This window comes from Mytilus trossulus, chromosome 7, assembly GCF_036588685.1.
Source record: "Mytilus trossulus isolate FHL-02 chromosome 7, PNRI_Mtr1.1.1.hap1, whole genome shotgun sequence".
In the NCBI taxonomy this organism is placed as follows: domain Eukaryota; kingdom Metazoa; phylum Mollusca; class Bivalvia; order Mytilida; family Mytilidae; genus Mytilus; species Mytilus trossulus.
The window spans coordinates 75,123,171-75,145,921 of NC_086379.1; the positions used below are offsets into that span (position 1 = coordinate 75,123,171).

The 22,751-nt window shown below is 29.8% G+C and overlaps 1 protein-coding gene across 10 annotated transcripts in view; it reads left to right on the plus strand.

Annotated features, from left to right (window-relative positions):
- The window catches only part of LOC134725816 (WD repeat-containing protein 49-like), a 54,555-nt gene that overhangs the window by 15,139 nt on the left and 16,665 nt on the right, over nt 1-22,751 (plus strand). For 3 of the 10 annotated variants that reach the window (XM_063589992.1, XM_063589994.1, XM_063589991.1), the window contains 3 exons: nt 17,315-17,564; nt 18,800-18,946; nt 20,462-20,524. In XM_063589992.1, coding sequence (XP_063446062.1) covers nt 17,315-17,564; nt 18,800-18,946; nt 20,462-20,524 — 460 coding nt within the window. Of the gene's footprint in view, nt 1-3,248; nt 4,132-11,320; nt 12,075-16,300; nt 16,404-16,765; nt 16,843-17,314; nt 17,565-18,799; nt 18,947-19,400; nt 19,421-20,461; nt 20,525-20,867; nt 20,880-22,751 lie in introns of those variants that run through there. The other 7 variants (XM_063589990.1, XM_063589989.1, XM_063589995.1 and 4 more) reach the window with 7 other exon arrangements.

Consider the following 22,751-nt stretch of genomic DNA (forward strand, 5'->3'; position numbering starts at 1 on the left):
TGTAAAGACCATGCTTATTTTAGAAAATTGACCATACATAGCATATTGACACAAATCTTTTTTTTTAAATCAGTGAAATTGTGTTTTCAGGATTCAAAAAGGATCAAATGATCTATACCAAAAAAAGAAACTTAATAATGTTTGGTATTATCTTCCCCTATGCTATAATTCTGTTTTCAATTAAACAAGCTGTAAATATTCTGACCTGATAAATGACAAGATTTTGATTCCCAGTTACATCAGCACAAACTCTTTCCTTATAAGTTAGATCGTTTATTCTTCACAGCACTTCTGTCTCAACTGTTTCCAGAATCATGAAGGTGGAAGCAGGTCTAGTAAAGTTTACTTGCAGACAGACCTAGATGGATGGACAAAATTAAACAGGTACTAGACCTGCTTCCACCCTCCTCAAAGATGGCAGCAGGTCTAGAACACCTAGATCCTGTTCATCCATCTCTGTCTGTCTGATAGTAAACTTTTGTTAAAGTTTTCCTAGGATTCTGTGATAGGGAATGATTTAATATTTGGTCTTCTGCTTGGTAATGCGGAATTGTACCAAGTAAGCAATTTTTGCATCTGCTCTGTTAGAGCATTGTATGTTCATAGTCCCTCTATCCCGATTGTTCTTATATTGAGTCAGAGCATTGTATGTTCCTAGTAGCTCTATCCCCATTATTTTTATGGGTGAGAGCATTAAATATTCACAGTACCTCCATCCTGAAGGTTAGAGCATGTCTTATAATCTAATTATAACTCAAGCGTGGGTTATTGTATTTTTTCTGGAATTTTTACAATCTTTTAGGTTAAAAGAAGACAAGCTCTCTTTTCATTTTGACAATTTCTATATTAGTTTATCAATAGTTATAGGTTTTAGACTTTATATTTTTTTAGATGGGCAATTTTTGGTGGCTATTTCTATTCACTGATCCCATTATTTTTTTCAGTCTTTCAATCAGTAAGAGCTACTCTCTTAGATTTTGAAATTTTCAGATTTATTGTAGAGTTTAAATGTTTAAAATAAAGATGTGGGTGTAATATGTGCTCAACTGTAAAATCTGTTTTATAGGTTGCACTTTGTAAATACAGCTATTTCTCAAACCACACCTCTTTTGGGGAGGTTTGGAATATTCCTAGAAAATTAATTTTGTTTACATACTGGTTCCCAGTTATGTTCCATCTCGTAGAGACATAACTTGGGAATTTTACCAGTAAATATACATGTGCATATTGTTTACATTGAAATATGTGGTAACCCCTTATTCAAGGTAGAGGTAGTTAAGAAAATTAGTGTTTATTAGTTTATAATTACATTAGATGTATGTTTCATTATAAAACTTTTTTCTGATTGGCTAACTGCATATCACATGTTATTCCTCCAGCAATTGCATCACTCAATAAAACTTTTCATTCATGATAACACATGCTCCAACAAAAAAGTGCACAGGTGAATTGAATAAAACAGTTATAAAATTCGTGTTTGCGTGATCAGAGCTAAAAAATGTAATTATAAGTATTGAATGCTTCTTTTTGTAACTTCATAGGGTTATAAAAGCGTTGACCGCAGTACATTTTGTATGAAGCGCGGAAGCTTCTACGCTTCATACAAAATGTACTTCGTTCAACACTTTTACACCCCAATGAATTTACAAATAGAAGCATTCAATTCTTAAATAAACTCTGCAAAGTTCAGGGCATATAAACGTTAAAAATATGCCGCACAGCCCTATATTTTGACCTTTGAAAAAAATTGTAGTGCATATGAACTTTCAATTCTAGGATAAGATTTTTTTCAAACTTCACAGTAAAAGTGGTACAGTTTTTGTCGTAAAAGGAGTTCCTATGGGAAATTGCATGGTCAATATTTACAGAAATGCAACCTATAGATTGCCAGTATCATTTGGACTTTAATCAATCAACACTCTGTTGAGTTCATAGTTTTATCTTTTAATTATTCTTATTAAACAGTTTTGAATATTCTTTCAAAGGGACTCAGTGTTCTGAAAAATCTCTATTTTTTTTCCCTTTGTGACAGTGTGAATAAGCTTTTGACACTAAGAATATTTAGCCTTAAGTAATTCACCTATCCTGTCAAGCTTTAAATATTTTCCTTAGATTGTGTTACTAAAAACAAAAGCTACAAATTAGGAAATATTTAATAAAATTGTCATATCTTTAGCAAACATTTCAATTAGAGTTAACTTGTAAAGCTGTGTATGTTAAATAAAAAGTAAAAATGTTATGAAATAAGTGCTTTTAGCAACACGACCTAGCGACACACGTTGAGTAAACCCGTCTGATTGAGATGTAGGGATTTAGATAACATAACACTATCATCTTCAATGTTTAAGTTTGGTAGAAAAAATTGATCCTAATGGCTTCCAAATAAGCTGACTTTAAGAATTTATGGCACATGTTGTCAATACAGGGATAAGTTTGTAGTCTTATTAATTTCTTGTGAATTTTGTAGGGATTTTAATCTATTTGATATTGTCTTTTGGGACTTTGTATCTATGGTAAAATTAAGTTTATGGCTACATTTTGTTTATTTGTTAGGATATTTTGGAAAGGCATGATTCACTAAAGGTTCTGTTTATTTTTTTACTAGTTGTTGTTGTGAATTTATTGTGTACAAGTGGTCATTAATTTTAACACAGAAACTTAGAATGTATAACAACCCTAAATGGTCTATTTATTGAATGAAGAAAGTTGGAAAATAAACCATTGTGAGATCTATTAACCAAAATACTGGATAAATAGAGAGAGGAAAAAAGAAGTATGTAGCTATGAGATTTACTGTGGCATCCACCAAACCTGTATGGTCTTGTGATATTTATTTATTTACGAAATCTGTAGAAATGGAGAGAACAAAAAGCCGTGTGATATACTGACGTTAGCCAATTCTGGATAGATGATAAATCTGTAGAGAGAGAATTACACAGTATTTAATTGTGAGATTTACTATGACATAAACTGTTTCCAAGGTAATTGAAAGAAAAATATAGGCATTATTACATTGATAATATATATTGGAACTTTAAGTGAATCTTCAAATACAATAGATATTTTCTTGTTGAGTATTTAATAAATTCAAGACTCTTATGATAAAATTTCAAATTGTAAATTGAATAAGTAGGAAAAAAATAAAAATTATGAAGAGAAATTTTAAATACTTTGACTGCAAGAAATTTAAAATTCTTATTCATTTAAATTCTTTAAGTAGTTTTGTTTAATTTAGTATTTATTAGATATTACAAGAGATTTTTTTACTTGTCATTGTGCTAGATGTGAAATACAGCAAATAAATACAATACCAGTGTAGCAAGCCGTTCTTAATTATTGACATGTTTGAATGCAAGGAGGTGTAATCATTTTATTTTAATTGTAAACTTCATTGTGAGGACTGAAGACCTGCGAACAACTTGTAATAAACCACCATCATCATTTAAATTTATTTGTAACTTGAGAAATTTGTTCCAAATTTAGTTGCCAGTGAATGAAGTCACATAGAGACTTAATTTTAAAAGTTTTCCGACTGATTACAGGGGTTTTGTAAAAGCAGTTCACATGATATATAATTCATAAAAACATTAACAGTTACTTTTTCTCAGGCATATATATACAAGTAATTAATGTGCAGATTAATGTGTACATTTTTCTAATATTTTTCTGGAAATAATACTATATTCTTGAACAAGTTGAAAACAGTTGAGACCAGATTTGAGTTTAAAAAAGTGGAATTTACTGAGCCTTGATGAATGAAAAATTCATTCATAAAATTCTAAAAGAAAATTTTGAAATGGAAAGACGATATTCAGAATCTACTGGGAAAAGTTTGTCAAAATTCAGAACTTCAACATCTCAACCAAATACATTGCAAAATGTGTCCAGGAAACTTTCGTCACAGCTTAGTACTAAGGATTTAAGCCACAAAAGTATTCTGAAATTCAAGGACAAACAAAGAGCCAAAACAGCTCCACATGTTTCATCACTCAATGTTGTAGATAGTGATAGTAGTTCTGAGGAGGACTCAAATTTCGTTATGATCACCTCATTGCCGTTTCATAAATTGATGGCACAAAGACAAAACCGCCAATTAAGGGGAGATTACTCCTCTGATTCTGATGATGACTGGTAAGAAAATTTTTGATTATCATTCTGGTAACCTGGTTTATGTGTAGGAATTAAATTATATTCTGTTTTAATTTTCCTATGAACTAGAATTTGTTGAAAGTCAAGTCTTTGGCTATTTGTTGAAATAGTATTGGATTGTTTTATAAATCATGGCAAATTCTAAAGTATGTTAATTTTTTACTCTTTTGCACTATATCATAGTAAACGAAATAAATGAATGCCATTAATGATGGAAAACTTTGATATACAAAAACCTAAGTTATTAATTAATATTATCAAAAGAAGATGATATTCAAATACTTTTTGGAAATGAAGACCTGAAAAAATTTCTGCCACTGAGGAGACTTGTTATATTTTTGTGGATATCTTTTGGGGAATTTAGTAATCAACTCCATGCTTCTACAGATAAGCACCTTTTCCCCTAGAATAAAGACTGAATTACATTGTTAGGATCAAACATGCCCCGTATCATTAACATAGCTGAGTAAGTACATTTTTATATACACTTAAGTTTAAATAGGAATATCAAGTTCTCCTTAATTAGATGTCTTATTAATTATGGTTAATTATACCTTATTTTTTCTTTGCCCTTTAACATCCAATATTCGATCCAGCAAATTTACTTATTAAAGCACTTGCTAGATCCTTTTCAGTGTTTATTCATTGTGTTCAATGTTACAGGTTATGTACAAATTGTTGTCATCACTTGGCACATGATATCTTCAATACAAAATAACCTGAATTTGAAAAAAACTTATGTAATTTCATATTCTCAGATATCCAGTACAAATGTACTTTCATATTCTGAGAAATCCAGTACAAATGCACTTTCATATTCTGAGATATCTAGTACAAATGTACTTTCATATTCTCAGATATCCAGTACAAATGTAACAAATGTACTTTCATATTCTCAGATATCTAGTACAAATGTACTTTTATATTCTGAGATATCCAGTACAAATGTACTTTCATATTCTCAGAAATCCAGTAAAAATATACTTTCATATTCTCAGAAATCCAGTACAAATGTACTTTCATATTCTCAGATATCCAGTATGAATGTACTTTCATATTCTCAGATATACAAAACAAATGTACTTTCATATTCTTAGAAATCCAGGACAAATATACTTTCATATTCTCAGATATCTAGTACAAATGTACTTTCGTATTCTGAGATATCCAGTACAAATGTACTTTCATATTCTCAGAAATCCAATACAAATGTAACAAATGTACTTTCATATTCTCAGATATCCAGTACAAATGTACTTTCATATTCTCAAGAAATCCAGTAAAAATGTACTTTCATATTCTCAGAAATTCAGTACAAATGTACTTTCATATTCTCAGATATACAGAACAAATGTACTTTCATACTCTTAGAAATCCAGTACAAATGTTCTTTCATATTCTCAGATATCCAGTACAAATGTACTTTCATATTCTCAGATATCTAGTTCAAATGTACTCTCATATTCTCAGATATCCAGTACAAATGTACTTTCATATTCTCAGATATCCAGTACACATGTTTTTTCATATTCTTAGAAATCCAGTACAAATGTTTTTTTCATATTCTCAGATATCCAGTACAAATGTACTTTCATATTCTCAGATATCCAGGACAAATGTTATTTCATATTCTTAGAAATCTAGTACAAATGTATTTTCATATTCTCAGATATCCAGTACAAATGTACTTTCATATTCTCAGATATAACCATTACAAATGTACATTAATATTCTCAAGTAACAAGTACAAAAGTACTACAAATGTATGTAGAAATTCTCATATAATGACTGCTTATACACTCAACCAACTACTGATATGTAGTGTGATATTCTCAAATACCTTACTTGTTTACTTTTTATGCCCTTCATTTTAATTTACCTCTGTCCATTTGTCCATTTGTCCGAACTTTCGTTTGTCTGTCCATTCAGATAAGGATGCAGTTTGTTATGCTATCTCCCACAGCTTTAATATTTAACAGACTATTATTTGAACTTGGAATTATTTTTAATCATGGAATTTGCTTGATTTCTTGTTATTGAATTTTTTAATAAATTCCATGTTTATTCTGTACTGAAATGTTCTGTGCTGCGCACAACACTTTCTATTACATAGAAAATAGTATATTTTCAATAGAATGTATTGTGCCGCTCACAACACTATCTAACCAAAATACATTATATGGAAAGTGTTAGTAACCGCTCAAAACATTATAATACCAAATAAACATAGAATTTATAAAAATACATTAAACACAAGAAATTATGCAAATTCCATAATTAAAAACAATTCCAAGTTCAAATAATAGCCTGTTATTTATAGTAGGATATACATACTCATAATTTAGATGTGCATGGCCACAGGATTTTGATTTTTTTTTTAAATATTCTATTATGACTGGTAGTATGACTTAATAATCAGACAGGGGCATCATTTCTGTCTTACAAACAGTGTAACAATTTCAAGTTGTATGCCAACATCACTGTTTGTCAAATCTTAAATATGTGGAACTAAATTCTTGGAACAGAAAAGGGGGGGCGGGCATATGTCCATATTTTAGTTATCAGTCTTTGTGCTTGACCACAAGTCCTATGGCTATGGCTTGTAAAATTGCTTTCAGGATTGTAAAATTCTTCTTTACAAGCCAACAGAAACCAATAAAGTTTTCAAAAAATTGAGCTGACTCGAAAGTTAATCTTGAAGGCTGAGTTATTATTTGTATATAAACAGTACAAATGTATGTTGATATTTTCAAATAACGAGTACACACAAACTCTTAAATAGTCTCATATAATCAGCACAAATATGGGTTTATATTCTAAGATACATATATACTCTGTGAGAAACCATTTCAAATGTTTTTGCAGTTTTGAACTATCTGAACAACACATCTATCATTGTTAAAATTAATTCACAAATGACATAAGGACAAAGTAAGGTCTGTGAAAAATTTGTCAATTTTTTTTCTGCTGTAAATGAAATAATTATATAATAATTGACGTCTCTTTTGAAGAATTAGTCATTTCATCTTTACTTCGAAATTGATTTTTAAACAATTAATTGTGTGGTATTTATTTGAATACTATCAGAGTAGATATTATAATTGATTGTTATGTTTGATCTGTAAAGATATGTATTGATTACAGGTAATTGGTCTTCTCACCTATGACAGTGATAGGAATTTATCACTAATAGCTAGCTCAGATAGAAAAATGAATTAGAGTTATCTCCCATGCTCATTTTTTTTAACAAAATTTTTTAATTTTCCCTTTAGCTTAATTTCAAATACTTATATGAAATACAGTATTTTCCCTTCAGCTTAATTTCAAATACTTGTATTAAGCCAAGAGCTATGGTTTTCTAATTTGTAAAATATATAAGAGGTCTCTCATTGATATCTGGATTCTGGAGAGTTGTCACCAACTTGATTAAAAAGATGCTGTAAAAATCAGAATGTTTTAAATCCTTAATACCATAAAATCTAGCAAGCTATAGTTTACATGGTTCCTATTTTGTAAGGAAACAGAAGTAATCAACATATTCTCCACCATAGTTCATTAGTTCTATCACAGGCCTCTCAAAATCAATTACATTTTCTGGAATATAGAAAAATTTCACAAAAACACAATTAAAGCTGTCATAAATAATGCATCAATAATTAATTAAATTAAGCTGTTTTCCAATAATTACAATATGTTAAATATGTGATTGACAGTTGTCAAAGTGTTGACAGACATTGTATATAAACTTTTAATGATCTTAGAAATATAGTGGTAAAGATAAAACACAGACAATTTTATTCAGCTTTCGTAAAAAGACAATATTATAAATATTTAATCCTTTCTTTACAATGTCATATGGTTTTGTATTTTCTTTTCTTAAAAAATAAGTCCTTCTAATTTTATTGAAATCATAAAACCTATTCTGAATTCCTCATCACAAACATATTGGTTTCATATGAAAATTTATAGTAATTTAAATGACTTTTTCTATTCAAATTGTACAGCATGGGTGGATAGACTTTTTAATTTATTTTTATGAATATCTGATGGATTGCATGATAGATTTTAATATAAAATTTATTTAGCCTTTATTATTAAATTTTGTAAGAAGAAATTCTCTTCCAATACATGTCAAATTTAGAGTTATCTTGACGATATTTTTACAAAAGTACTAGAACCGATTTAAATCTCTAGTTGTGATTCTATATCAGTACCATACAAAGATTTACTTAAGAAATGTGAATGTTTTTAATCACTGGTACTGTGTTATGTTACCGCTATGTAAACATCGACTGTATTATAAAAGAAAAAAGAAAAGTATTTATCTTTCGTTGACATGTTCTTGTATAATCTTTTCTACCTATTGACCTACGTAACTTTCGTGCATTTTGTATTGTACAATACAAATATCAACAAATTTCAAGCTGTGATACAAAACTATAAAACATAATCAAACAGTAAGCTGTATGGAATATCAAATCTAATGTAACATTGTTTGTAATGCTAATTTTGATTGGACATTGTCAAATGTTTGCTTTCCCTGACGGAGAAGCTGTAGTGACACATTGGGATCACTTCTGTCATTCTTCGTTATCGTTCAGGTCACATTTGATGCTAACTCCTTAAAAACAACAGGACAGAATTTGATTTAATTTGTAAAGAGGCATTGAACTTGAGCACCTGCAATTTGCTGATAGAAGTGATTTTGGGGGTTAAACATACCAAAACATAGTCTGCTGTTTTTGCCTTTATTATTTAGACAACAGGCAACAAATCTTCTTTGGAAGACTAGCACGTTTTGAAGGGTACACACAAAATCATGATCATTTGCAGATATTAGCTTAATATTAAACTTCACATTCTATAGTAAAAAAAAAGAGATAAACTTTATTTTACATTTTTGCTGAAGTGTAAGGATTTACTGATTTAAGCAAGTCTTTGAAAAAAACCACAACCCAGTTGTTACTTGAACATAGCAAATTGTAATGTATGAGTCATATTCTAGAATACTATTGCCAGCAAGATGTTGAGACATAGAAAAGAATACTTTTAGTGCAATCTTTAGTTAAGACATAGGTGTATGTATAGTCAACTTATTAGAACCTTAACATGATTTTTTTTCCTCTGGTGAAAATGTTCTAGAAGTGGATTGAAAATGAAAGAGGAAACTGACTATAGAAAATTTTCTATTTCTTCTTTTACTGGTCATTTTCAGCAGTTTGTCACTCCCATTTTTAGTCTGCTCCTACACCACTGTATAGTGAAGCATTTAGATATTAAAACATACATATAGATATGGTGATCCACACAAGAATTCCTCTCTTATTAACAAAGCCAGTAAGACTTGGTGATCTTCATGGTGATAAACACAAGTGTTTTTTTGTCATCACCAAAACACATAGGATATGGTGAACTACGCAAAAAGTATCTCTCATCACCAAAGCCAATAAGACACTGTTAACTACACAAGATTTCTCGCTCATCACCAAATACTAGTAAGATAGATATGGTGAACTACACAAGATTTATCACTCATAAAAAAAACCAGTAAGATTAGCAATCTATATAAGGATGTATCTCTTATCACCAAAGCCAATAAGAAATGGTTAACTTCACAAGATTTATCTCCTATCACCAAAAAGTAGTAAGATATTGTTAACTACACAAGATTATTCGATCATCAACCTAATAAGAAAGATTAGCAATCTACACAAGGATTTATTTGGCATCACCCAAACAAGTAAGATATGGTGAATTACACAAGATTTATCTCATCACCAAATCCAGTAAGATGTTGTAAATTTTGCTATATTCAAATAAGAATATGGTGAACTGGTGAACTTCACAGGATGTTTCTCTCAACACTTAAAACAGTACCTGAGTAAGATAATGTGAACTACACAAGTTTTATCTCCCATCACCAAAAACTACTAAGATATGGCTAACTGCACAAGTTTTATCTCCCATCACCAAAAACTACTAAGATATGGTTAACTACACAAGATTTATCTCTTGTTACCAAAACCAATAAGACATGGTGAACAAGTGATCTACACAAATTTTATCTCTTGTCATCAAAACTAGTAAGATATCGTAAACTACACAAGATTCATCTAACATCACCAAAACTAGTAAGATATGGTGAACTACAAAAGATTTATTTCTGATCACCAAAACTAGTGAGATATGGTGAACTACACAAAATTTATCTCTGATCACCAAAACTAGTAAGATATGGTGAACTACACAAGATTTATCTCTCATCACCAAAACTAGTAAGAGATGGTGAACAACACAAGATTTATCTCTCTTCGCCAAAACTAGTAAGATATGGTGAACAACACAAGATTTATCTCTCATCACCAAAACTAGTAAGATATGGTGAACTACACAAGATGTATCTCTCATCACCAAAACTAGTAAAATATGGTGAACTACACAAGATTTATCTCTCATCACCAAAACTAGTAAGATATGGTGAACCTCACAGGATTAATATCTCATCACCAAAACTAGTAAGATATTTTGAACTGCACAAGATTAAAACATATGTATCTCACCACCAAAGCTAGTAAGATATGGTGAGCTGCACAAGAAATAAACTGATCACCATACCAATGACAGCATATCTTGATCTACACAATATCAATAGGTTGTGAACTTCACTAGAAAATTTTATTATTACATTGTTTTACCAACAACAATACCATGTATGGTAGCAAACCCCAGAATTAATTTCCTATTATCAACTATGGAAATATATATTGAACTACTCAAGGACTTAATTATTGATAAATGTACCAACTGCAGAAACCTAGTATGATCTGCACAAGGGAGTCTAGGACAGTAGGTATCAGAGATAATATCTCTTTAAGTATCAAATTTCTCCATTGTATTAAATATGAACAAACATTTGAAAAAAAACATATAACGAGACTGAAATAAAATTAAGCAAATATTAATGTCTTATAAATGTCTCATTTCATATATTTTAGTGAAAAGTAATTCATTTGGATTTTATAAATGCAAGTATGATTTATGTAATCGCACACAATTACTTGTAATAGTACATGTAATTTTCTTTTATAAAATGAAAACGAGTCCCTGCTGATTATTGAAATTACCATTGTATGTCTTGTTGTGAGGAACACTTAAACAAACGAGACAATAGTTTTTGTTCAATTCACTGGAGACGAAATATTGTTAAATAGAACTTTAAAAAGACATTTAACTCTTAGCCAAATTATTTCTGTGATAAATATGGATCTATTCAAAAGAAAGTGAACGGTTGAGATAAATTGTTAAAGAATTGGTACCATTTGATAAGAAATAAAGAAATGTCGATCTGTTAACCTCTGAAATTAAAACATAATTCTCATATTTAATATTATTTAAATGAGAAGATATTTGTATGTTAATTGTGGGATGAGAAAGTTTAGTTTTCTAGTTCAGGAAGGTTGTTTTTAACTGCATTAAAAATTGATCCGTTACCGTGTAGATAAATAAGAAGAATCGTTACCGTGTAGATAAATAGAGGAATCATTTAGCTGATTTGTTACTGAGTTTGTTCATAATGACAATGGATAAATTATTCAGTACATACTAAATATTTCACTTTCGCACAAGTTGGTTAGATTTTAAATCCCTTACGTGCTGATTAGTTTATTTATGTAATAGAGAGATTATAGTATTGTTTGGATGTGGAGGTTTTTAAATGAACAGTGATCAGTGTTGTTTTTTAATCGAAGAATAGTTAATCAAAGGAAAGTACAATTGGAATCTGATTATAGGAAAGATAATGTAAAGTTTAGTTCTGTGATAAAAATATAGGATTTATTGTACGAAGGATATAACATGGCAACTATTGCAGTGGTGCCCCCTACAGCTGAAGGGAAAAGGAAATCAGTTGCATTTGAAAATTCAGGGTAGGAAATGAAATTAATGATAATTTATAGCTGTGTAGGACTTTCTTGGTTGATGTCCATATTTCATTCAGGGTAAAGGGTATATGGTTGATGTCCATATTTCATTCAGGGTAAAGGGTATATGGTAGCTGTATATAAGACATTTCTGATGCAAGATAAGACTAACCAATAGTATTAGATTACACAGTTTTATTGCTGTTCCTCATGTTTGCATGTGCAGAAGTTTCAATTGTGGATAGATGTTGAATTATGCAATACTTATTGCCTACAATTTATAATGCTACAATTTAGACTGTCATTGTAACTGGATACCATTAAGATTTATATAGTAAGACTTGACAATGTAAAATAAAGTTACATTGAAACAGTTGAATTTATAACCGAAAAAAATAATTAGTAGCACATCTATGAGATATTTTCCCATGAACTAACAGTCTGAAAATTTGTAACGTTCTCAAACACACAGATATATTTTACTTCTTCCACTCTGAGGTTCTCTCTTCATATTTACAGTGCTTCAATTCTGTTTCATAAATTTATTGAGCGTAGTTGCATTTGTTTGAGGAAGAAATAGTTTTTGGTGACTATTGTAAAAAATAATTATTGGTATGGTTTTTGTGTTTTATTTTTGTTTCTTAAGTAAAGTAGAACACACAGTTTTGTTGTTGCAGTCAATATAATGAGTAAATCTGAGTTAAAAAAAATGAGCATTCAATCAAACAGAATAATTTCTTTTGTATTTTGTATTTAAAGTTAGAATACTTTTGACTAAAATATCCCTCTATTCACAGTACATTATTCTGTATTTGATAATTCTTAATGTCTTACAAAATGTATTTAATTTAGGATAAGTATATTGATATTAAGTATTCATTCCAATATAAATAAAAGTTAAAATCAAATATTTATATTTTATACACAAAGGTTACTCTGACCAACCGTTGTAATTAAGATTGAAAACTTTTAGGTTAACCACAACATGGAAAAAGTAGATGTATAAAGGACAAAATATTAAAATAACACTTTTTCCCTGTCAACGACTCCAATTCAGCAAACTACTTTACCAAATTGTGGTTTTTAAGGGAATAGGATGAGGGTTTTGTTCATAAGTTGATGGCTTTGTGCTACTGTGGTCAACTGAGTGGGAAATGGAGATGTTACCTACAATAAGTTCTGACATTTATGTCACCAAGAATGTAGGAAAAATAGCACAATTTGAATTTACTTTTGAAATAGCAATGTGCTATTTGCAAGTCTAGTTGGAAGCTAGTACCATTCCTGATATTTGAGTATTAGATGGTATGAGGTCCAAGGACACAGTTATTATCATTTGATTTTAGAAGGCAAGATTTCTATATCTGTAGATAAAGTACTGTGAGCTTGTTTTATACTGAGCATTCATTAAGCTGTATTATTAAGCTGTTTTGTCTATGTTACCTTAGCATAACATTTCAAGATATATCCTATAACATTCAGCATGTGATTTCAAAATTATAACTTGTGACAAGTGTGTGAGGTGTGAAAAACCTTGTAAACCAGAAAAACCTATTGGGCTCTGTTCACTTAACGTATTCAAATATGAAAACATGATAAAGCCATGTGCATAATGTTGAATATGGGTATATAATTCTGAGTTTGAAGGACTTTTTGTGATTATTTAACCACATATTAGAATTATATTGAAAAAATATACTTAATATTTTCAAATATATAGAGATTAATTTTGCAATGATCTGTTGTGCCAATATTTGTTTTATGCTTGAGAGACATTTTATGTAAATATTAAATAGCGAGTGTCATAAAATTAAATCTAATATCAAAATAATAGGCATATAGTCTTGTCTTCTTCTTTCTATGGCTTATTATACCTTGGTAAATATGGTGATAGATTGTAATGCAATCGCTAATATAAAAATGATGAATTGGTAGAGTGTAATTATAGAATTGTTCGAACACATTTTGACAAGATTTAGGTAAACAGAAAATTTGTTTAGTATTTGTAGAACATGATGTTTTTTGCATGCATTAAAAGGCAATTCTTCAAAGTATAATTGATAAGTGGGTGTATCTGCATTTCTTAGGGAAGTAGGCCTAATAACTGAATTATCAGTCTACATCAGTATTTTATAACTAAACTAATGTAAACACTTAAGAAATAACATCATCTGAGCAAGATTAAAGCAATAAAATTCTGGAAATAATGCATTGGAAGGGCAAAACACTAAAGTATCTGATGAATAAGGATGCGTTTAGAGTTTAGACTGAACGAAAAGTTTAATTAGTAAAAATGTAGTCATGTAATGGCAAATTAAGGGAGACAATTTAGATATTTGTTTGTATTTATTACTGTTACATGATATTAAGGAGATGAATTATATATAATATAACCTGTCAATGAAACAACTATCAATTATTGACAAAAGAATACTTGTGGTTCCTACATGTTTCTCGTTTCTTGTTCTTTAAATAGATTAGACTGTTGGGTTTCCCTTTCGAATGGTTTTACACTAGTAATTGTTAGGGCCCATTATAGCTTGCTGTTTGATGTAAGCCTATGTTTCCTGTTGAAGACCATACATTGACCTATAATGGTTTACTTTTATAATTGTGACTTGGATGGAGAGTTATCTCATTGGCACTTATACCACATCTTCCTAAATCTACATATAGGACATTAAAAACAGTATTCCAACCCCTCACTCCCTCCCCCTTTTGAATCCACCGCTTGCATGTATTAAACATATACATTAATAAAATATCATATATACATCGATGTTAACGTTGTAAAATTTACATAACCTCTTTTGAACTTTATAACTTGAAACAACACCAGTGATCTATACCGAAAATCAATTTAGGATAAAGGGATAAAAAAAAGTTTTAAAAAATGCCCAAAGCCAAATATAATAAACTTTTTTGGCATATTCTAACAACATAATCGAATAATAACCTTGATAGAATAGACGTCTATTTTCATAATTGATTAATCTTTATTTGTTTGGTTTCATATAATTGTTAAACAAATAAATACTTAATTCATCAAATATTAAAAGCATTTAATATAAGTCTGTTCTTTATGTTTATTTTTTTGGAATTATTGCATACCCAATCAAAAACACATGCACATATGTATCGGCAATATAAAATTCGCTAAAAAGTACATGCACAGTATGAAACTTTTTGATTTATCATATAAAAGTTGTGATCACAATAACTTAAAACTTGAATCCATGTTTTTATATGGGAATAAATATAGGGATTTAGAAATGATAAAAAACAACATATTAAACATGAACTCCCTGAATGTTTTGTTTATCTGTTCGTGGGTGATAATTATTTTTTTAAACAGCCTTTAATTGTAATGTTTCTGTGGCATTTGCACAAAAATGGCTGTAATAAGTCAGGTCAATATGACAATTGTTATTCATTCGTTTAATGTGTTTGAGCTTTTGATTTTGCCATTTGATTGAGGACTTTCCATTATATATTTTCCTCAGAGTTTGGTGTTTTTTTGTGTTGGGTGGATTGGGTATATGGATACCTGTTTTGTTTAAGCAGTTGTCTACCTAGATCAAACTACACAAAAATATTACATACCTACCAAAGCTGTGGAACTGCTGTTATGAAATTATTTCAGGGATTTTTTAGTCAATTATTTCCAGACTATGAAACTTTTGGAAATTAGTTATTGTTTCAGAATATGATTTTAAAGACAGTTACACACATTGTCGTTAAACGATTTTTTCCATAGTTTACATTTTATATTTCCATATTTTAAGATATTGTTAACAAAACATTCTATGCAGCTGCATGTGCCCCTTGAGTCTTTGATCAATTGTTGATGTCATGTAAAGTGTTTGATCTAGAGTCTTTTTCATTTCATATTTTTTTTTCTGAACACTATTTCATGTATTCACTACATTGATTTTACAGGTCCCTTTTCTTTCAAGTTGATGCCAAAAATAAAGCAATATTGTATAAATTCTGATATTTTACTTGTCATAAAAGGCATGGTACCTGTAACGTATTGTCATTAAACTATTTCATAATTGGTTAGATGTGCAATAAAAAGATGTTAACGGCCATTTGATAAGTTGTATGGTTAAGTTGGATTGATTTTATACAATGGAACCTCTTAGAATCCAATATTTACTGAATAGGGAATCAATAGTACAAATGTCGAACAACGGAAAGAAAAAACAATTATATATTGTCACATTACAAAACAAATATGAACAGAACAAACATGCTTCATCAGAAAGATTTGTAGTTACAGTTTTGGGGATTTATTTCTTCATAAAACATTGAAATGTTAAAACAAAATAAAAGGTGAGACACATAAATAGTATATTCAATATATTGCTTATTATTCTATTTTATATGAACCTAATTAAAGAAATTTAATTTATCATGTATTATACGTGTCACATGGTTAATTGGGACTTTTTTTATTTTCTCATTTTATTTAAAAATTTGATTTTTTTTTTAGAAAAACTTGAGGATATACAATTGTCTGGACAAATTGAGTGTTACCTTATAATTAGGGACATTTTGGTGACATATTTTTTCATTTGAGAATTTGTAGTAACTAAAATTAACACGAGAGACTTTATTCTTACTTCTTACTTTAAAAGGTGTGAAAAATAATGTAAAAGGAAAATGTAAGATTAATTAAAAATATTTTTTATAGTAATTAACCTGAAAGTAGTCACTGCAGGTTTTTACATGTCATTTAAACAAGAGTAATGAAACAAATTGGTCAAGTAAAGTGAGTATTGCCTGTTATGGATATCCAGTATATTAATATTGGTTGGAAACTCTGTGAATATAGAAATATATATATCTTTTTTCTCACAAAACAAATTACAATCGTATAGAGATAATTATACATAATTCAATACAATAACATAAATAATACAGAACAGACACATAGAGATCATGATACAGTAGAAGTTATAATGTTATGCTGACAATTTGTACAATTTGTTATACTTTGACTTGGAATTGAATTATCAAACATGAATGTGTTTGGTATTTGTTGACTATAACATCTATTCCTGTCATTGATGTCTTCAGTCTTCACAGAATTAGATATTTCTTTAAATGATTTTATTCATAAACTTGTTAAATTTATTTCTTTTATAGTGCTGCCAATTTTAGATGGCGTTGTAAGTACATAGAAGTAATGGGAACTGAAGTAATTTGTTTGTATGTGGTTAAAGTGTCTTTTTGTTTATTAGTTTCAGTGACAAAGATAAGAATGCCCGACTTGAGGAACAGATGAAGCTTCATCATCTCCAACAGTTGATGAAGGAGTTTGTAAACCATAAACCAGATGGCGTAGTTATTCAGGAAGCATCCACTTATTTCCCACCAAAAGTGAAGGAAAGGGCACCAGGCTTGATGAACCTAGATGAATTCAAAACAACTGTGTCCAGGGTCTTAAAAACTAATGAATATGATGAATATTTGGAGAAATTATTCTTGAAGGTATAATCTGAATAAAAAATTAGGTTCCCACATTATATTTTCAAATTTGTATATAGATATAGAAAGATGTGGTATGAGTGCCATCCAACTCTCCATCCAAACAACAATTTATAAAAGTAAACCATTATATGACAATGTACAGCCTTCAACACAGAACCTTCAAACATTTATACTCAGTAGCAAAAGATTTGTCATATGATAGCACACATCTTGTTCAACAAGTAATACTTATATCTATAATTGTGTCCGTTCAGAAACATACATTTTATTATTCCGATGTATATATTTTTTTCTTCTTTCTTGTGTGTCACAAACCTTATTATATGTTTTTTCTTCTTTCCATCTAGTGTAACATTGTTATTTGTTATAACATTTTACCCTTTGAGTATTTAAATATGAAATGTTCTTATTAGGAAACGGATTAATATAAGCTAAGAGCTTGTTTCTGGATCCTATTAATTATTTTACTTGTATTATTATGTAAATGCCTATGTATGTACCTGAATATAATTAATAAAATATATTTACACTAACACAGAACCTTGGCTCACACCGAACAAGCTATAAAGGGCCCAAAAATTACTAGTGTAAAACCATTCAAACGGGAAAACCAACGGCCTAATCAATATACAAAAACGAGAAATGAGAAACATGTATAAATAACATTAACAAACGACAACTACTGTACATCAGATTCCTGACTTAGGACAGGTGCAAACATTTGCAGCGGGATTAAACGTTTTAATGGTACCAAACCTTCTCCCTTTTTTACCTCTTGTTTCACAAGTGAATGTGACAGAGTGTTTTTAAATAAAGCATATTGTATTATTATCCAGTAGAAGTCTCTACTTCCAGATGATTTTCATCTCTTATAGATATTTAACAAAAATACAAATGTAGATAATTTTTTCAAAAATAAGGAAACAGTGATTTCAAGTCCTAACTTTCATAAACATATCTTTTAAAAGACTTGTCACAATATTTATAATATTAGGGTATTAGGTTGAGAAAGAAAAAAAATCTGGATGGATACTATTGATAAAAAAATCCTTTAAATTCCAGGAGGTAAACACAAATCAACAAAACAATGTTTTTATTGTTGTTTTTCATTTTGACTGTTTCTGGAAAGTCATTTGCTATGAATTTATAAGTTCACACCTTTCAACTAAACAAAGACAAGCCTTCCAAACTTTATTGTAAATGACTGTCATGTATTGAATATAATTTATTTGCAGCTTGATTCTACTTGTGATGGGTTCGTTGATTGGAATGAATTCTGTACATATCTACTGTTGTTGTACAGAGAAAATGATTACATGAGTACCAAAAGAGAGATTCCATTCCTGGCTGAGGCTAAAATTACACATGTCATTCACAATAGGGTGAGTCAAAATTACACATGTCATTCATAATTGGGTGATTCAAAATTACACATGTCATTCACAATAGGGTGAGTCAAAATTACACATGTCATTCACAATAGGGTGAGTCAAAATTACACATGTCATTCATAATTGGGTGATTCAAAATTACACATGTCATTCACAATAGGGTGAGTCAAAATTACACATGTCATTCATAATTGGGTGATTCAGAATTACACATCAATCACAATAGGGTGAGTCAGAATTACACATGTCATTCATAATTGGGTGATTCAAAATTACACATGTCATTCACAATAGGGTGTGTCAAAACTACACATGTCATTCACAATAGGGTGAGTCAAAATTACACATGTCATTCACAATAGGGTGAGTCAAAATTACACATGTCATTCACAATAGGGTGAGTCAAAATTAAACATGTCATTCATAATTGGGTGATTCAAAATTACACATGTCATTCACAATAGGGTGAGTCAATATTACGCATGTCATTAACAATAGGGAGAGTCAAATTACACATGTCATTCACAATAGGATGAGTCAATATTACACATGTCATTAACAATAGGGTGAGTCAAATTGCACATGTCATTCACAATTATAAGGATGAGTCAAATTACACATGTCATTCACAATTATAAGGATGAGTCAAATTACTCATGTCATTCTCTAAAGGGTGAGCCAAAATTACACCTGTCAGTCATATTAGAATGAGCCAAAATTGCACATGTCTTTTACCATTAGCAGAATCTTAGTTCTTATGCTCTTAATTATTTATGCAATTTTGTCAGCATGCATTTGTAACACATACAATAAAAAAACAAAAAATATACAGTCCCATTGCTATTCACACAGTATTCTATATTGATCAATGTTCATTGTTAAACTATTAATTGCTTGCATAATATATTGTTTGCTGCTGTTTTAACATCAAGCCCATTGTCTGTTTAAATATCCAGTAAATGTGATATACAAAGTGAATGATCTAAAACTACATGATTTGTCTGTGAATACCGGGTAATAAGTTGCAGTTTAAAAGTGATTGGAAACAAATTATAAAACTTTTGTCAGTGAAAAACATCTAAATACATAATTGTATAATAAGTTTCTATTTATGTGCACTATTGTAATAGGTCTTGTGTAGAAAGTCAATTTACTCCTTAGCTGAGTAGAATAAACTTAATTTAGTGCAAGTATAATACTTGTGCATTTTATATGTAACATGTCAAAAATTGAGAATTATCAAAACTGGTAGGTAATTTTTGAAAATTAAAATCAAATTAATTCATTATTAAAAAAAAGAACAAAAAAAAGGAAGAAAAATATAACAGTTTTAAAACATGTTAGCAGATTGAGCAATTCTGTTGTTTTAGTCGGTATCGGTATATCATATATCATATATTAAAAAATCATTTCCTTCGTTTTGATTTGATACCGTAAGAGTCTCAATACTACTACATGTATTAAATCATCAATCAGTGGTGATATAATAATAACTTATAATTTCAGCAAGAAGTAACCACTAAGATGATCACAGTGGATAATCCAACGAGATATGTCTCATTTAGTAAGGTAAGAACCACAAGAGTATGTCTCATTTAGTAAGGGAAGAACCACAAGAGTACCGTATAGCGGGTTATTTTCGCGGGTGTAAAATTTCACGATTTTCATTGAATAAGGTATACGAAAAATTTTGGCGGTTATTATTTTGGCGGATTCAACATTTTAAACATTACCTTTGCATGTACACTTTTAAATTGGCGGAATTTATTTTGGCGATTTTGTTCTATCCGCGAAAATAAGCGAAAATTTACACCCCGCGAAAATAACCCGCTATACGGTATGTCTCATTTAGTAAGGTAAGTACCACAGGAGTATGTCTCATTTAGTAAGGTAAGAACCACAAGAGTATGTCTCATTTAGTAAGGTAAGAACCACTAGAGTTTGCCTGTTTGCCTTTTAACGTTGGGTTAATACCACAACATATGTCCTATAAGCTAGTGCAAGAAGATATGTCTCATGTGTAAGATAAGTCACACAAGATTTATAACGGTTAATTGATTGATACGTAAGCTTAACGTTCAGTGGCAAGTATTTCATGTTTGATCAGTTCCCTTAGAACTATATCTGTATTAGAAAGGTAAGTCTCACAAGGTATGTCCTATAAGTAAGGTTTGTCCTACAAAATATCTTTTTTATGCCCTATTTATTATGTCCATTTATGAGCATTATGTTTGATGGTTTGTTTGTCCATTCTTCATGACTTCTTTCATCTGTCCTTTCCGTCTGTTGGTTTTTTTGTTCTTCGGCTCCTCAATATGTTTTGCTTCAGGTTAAAGTTTAGGTAAAAGTTTTTGGTCAAGGTAGTTTTTGATAAAGTTGAAGTTCAATCAAGTTGAAACTTTTTCAACATGTTCCCTATGATATGATCTTTCTAATTTGATGCCAAATTAGAGATTTTTCCTTATTTAAATGGTCCACTGAACATAGAAAATGATAATGCGGATGGGCCATCCATGTACTGGGGACACATTCTTGTTACTCATTTAATTGGCTTGCTTCATATTAATGCTGATGAAGTCAGTATAAAAAATAATGCAATTATTTCTATAAATATTATGTCTTTGATTTAGCAAAGATTTATCACATTGATATAGTTTCTCTTTATATTCCTTGGAACTAATGATTTAACAAAAACAAAGTATTGCATGTGTAGACCAGATAACATTAACACATTGCATGAGTGATGGCTACAAAGACCCAGCTTCTAAGATTATAAAGAGTAAATAAGGCAGAATTTATGTTCAAGATTTATCTAAATATGCATACTAATTTACAAAATAATAAGGCCCAGGATATGACCTTTGTTTAAACCTTAAATGGAATTCAGATTAGTGAGCAATAATAAACATTGAGTGTCTCCAGACTAAATTGTGTAAATATTTGTACTTGGATATTTTAAAAATTAAATACAACCACAACTTCTATACATTTATTAATATAATATCGTGGTTAAACATTTAATTTCATATTAATATCACAAGAAGAACAATATTTATTGGATTAGAGTAATGTATTGGTTAATTGTGTTACCTGAATCACTCCTTGTAGGCTTGTAATAGGTAATGGTTTCATTAATTACGATTACACAGCAGTTAAAATAAAACAATCATTTCTATGTTGACGTGCTGGGTTCAATAATCGTACTCAATAACCCAGCGGGAGGAGAATAGAAGTATTTAATGTGATGTGTTATAAATCCTTATTAGTTACTTGCTAATAGTGGTAGAATCATTGATAGTTTATGGTTGATTAAAGTCAAATTACTATGTCCAATGTGAAAAAAATGTATGACAGAAATCGTTGATTATAAATAATTCTTTTAATTGAGTTGTCAGATACTGTACTACCAGGCATACATATAGATTTATTTTGTATTAAAGGCAATGAAAAAATCTGCAAATAATAGTTGCTTTGCAAAAAGTAACAGGTTTATATTTAAACATTGTTTACTGTAATGTATGGCCAATGTAACTGCCATGAGGCTTTTTAATTCATTATATCTCTGTTTGTTCATTATGATTTAATAGTATTCTTCTTTACTGGTTCATCAAGGTCTAAGGGCCTTTGTGGTCGAGTGGTCGTTACTACTGTAATCACAATCAACTCTGCGGTGCATTTGACTCCAATTATAATTGACTAGGATTGTCAGTTTTCCTTTCAAAGGCCAGTGGTTTTCTCCCAGGCACTCAGGCTTCCTCTACCAAGAAAAATTGGCCGCTACAAAATAGCCCAAAAG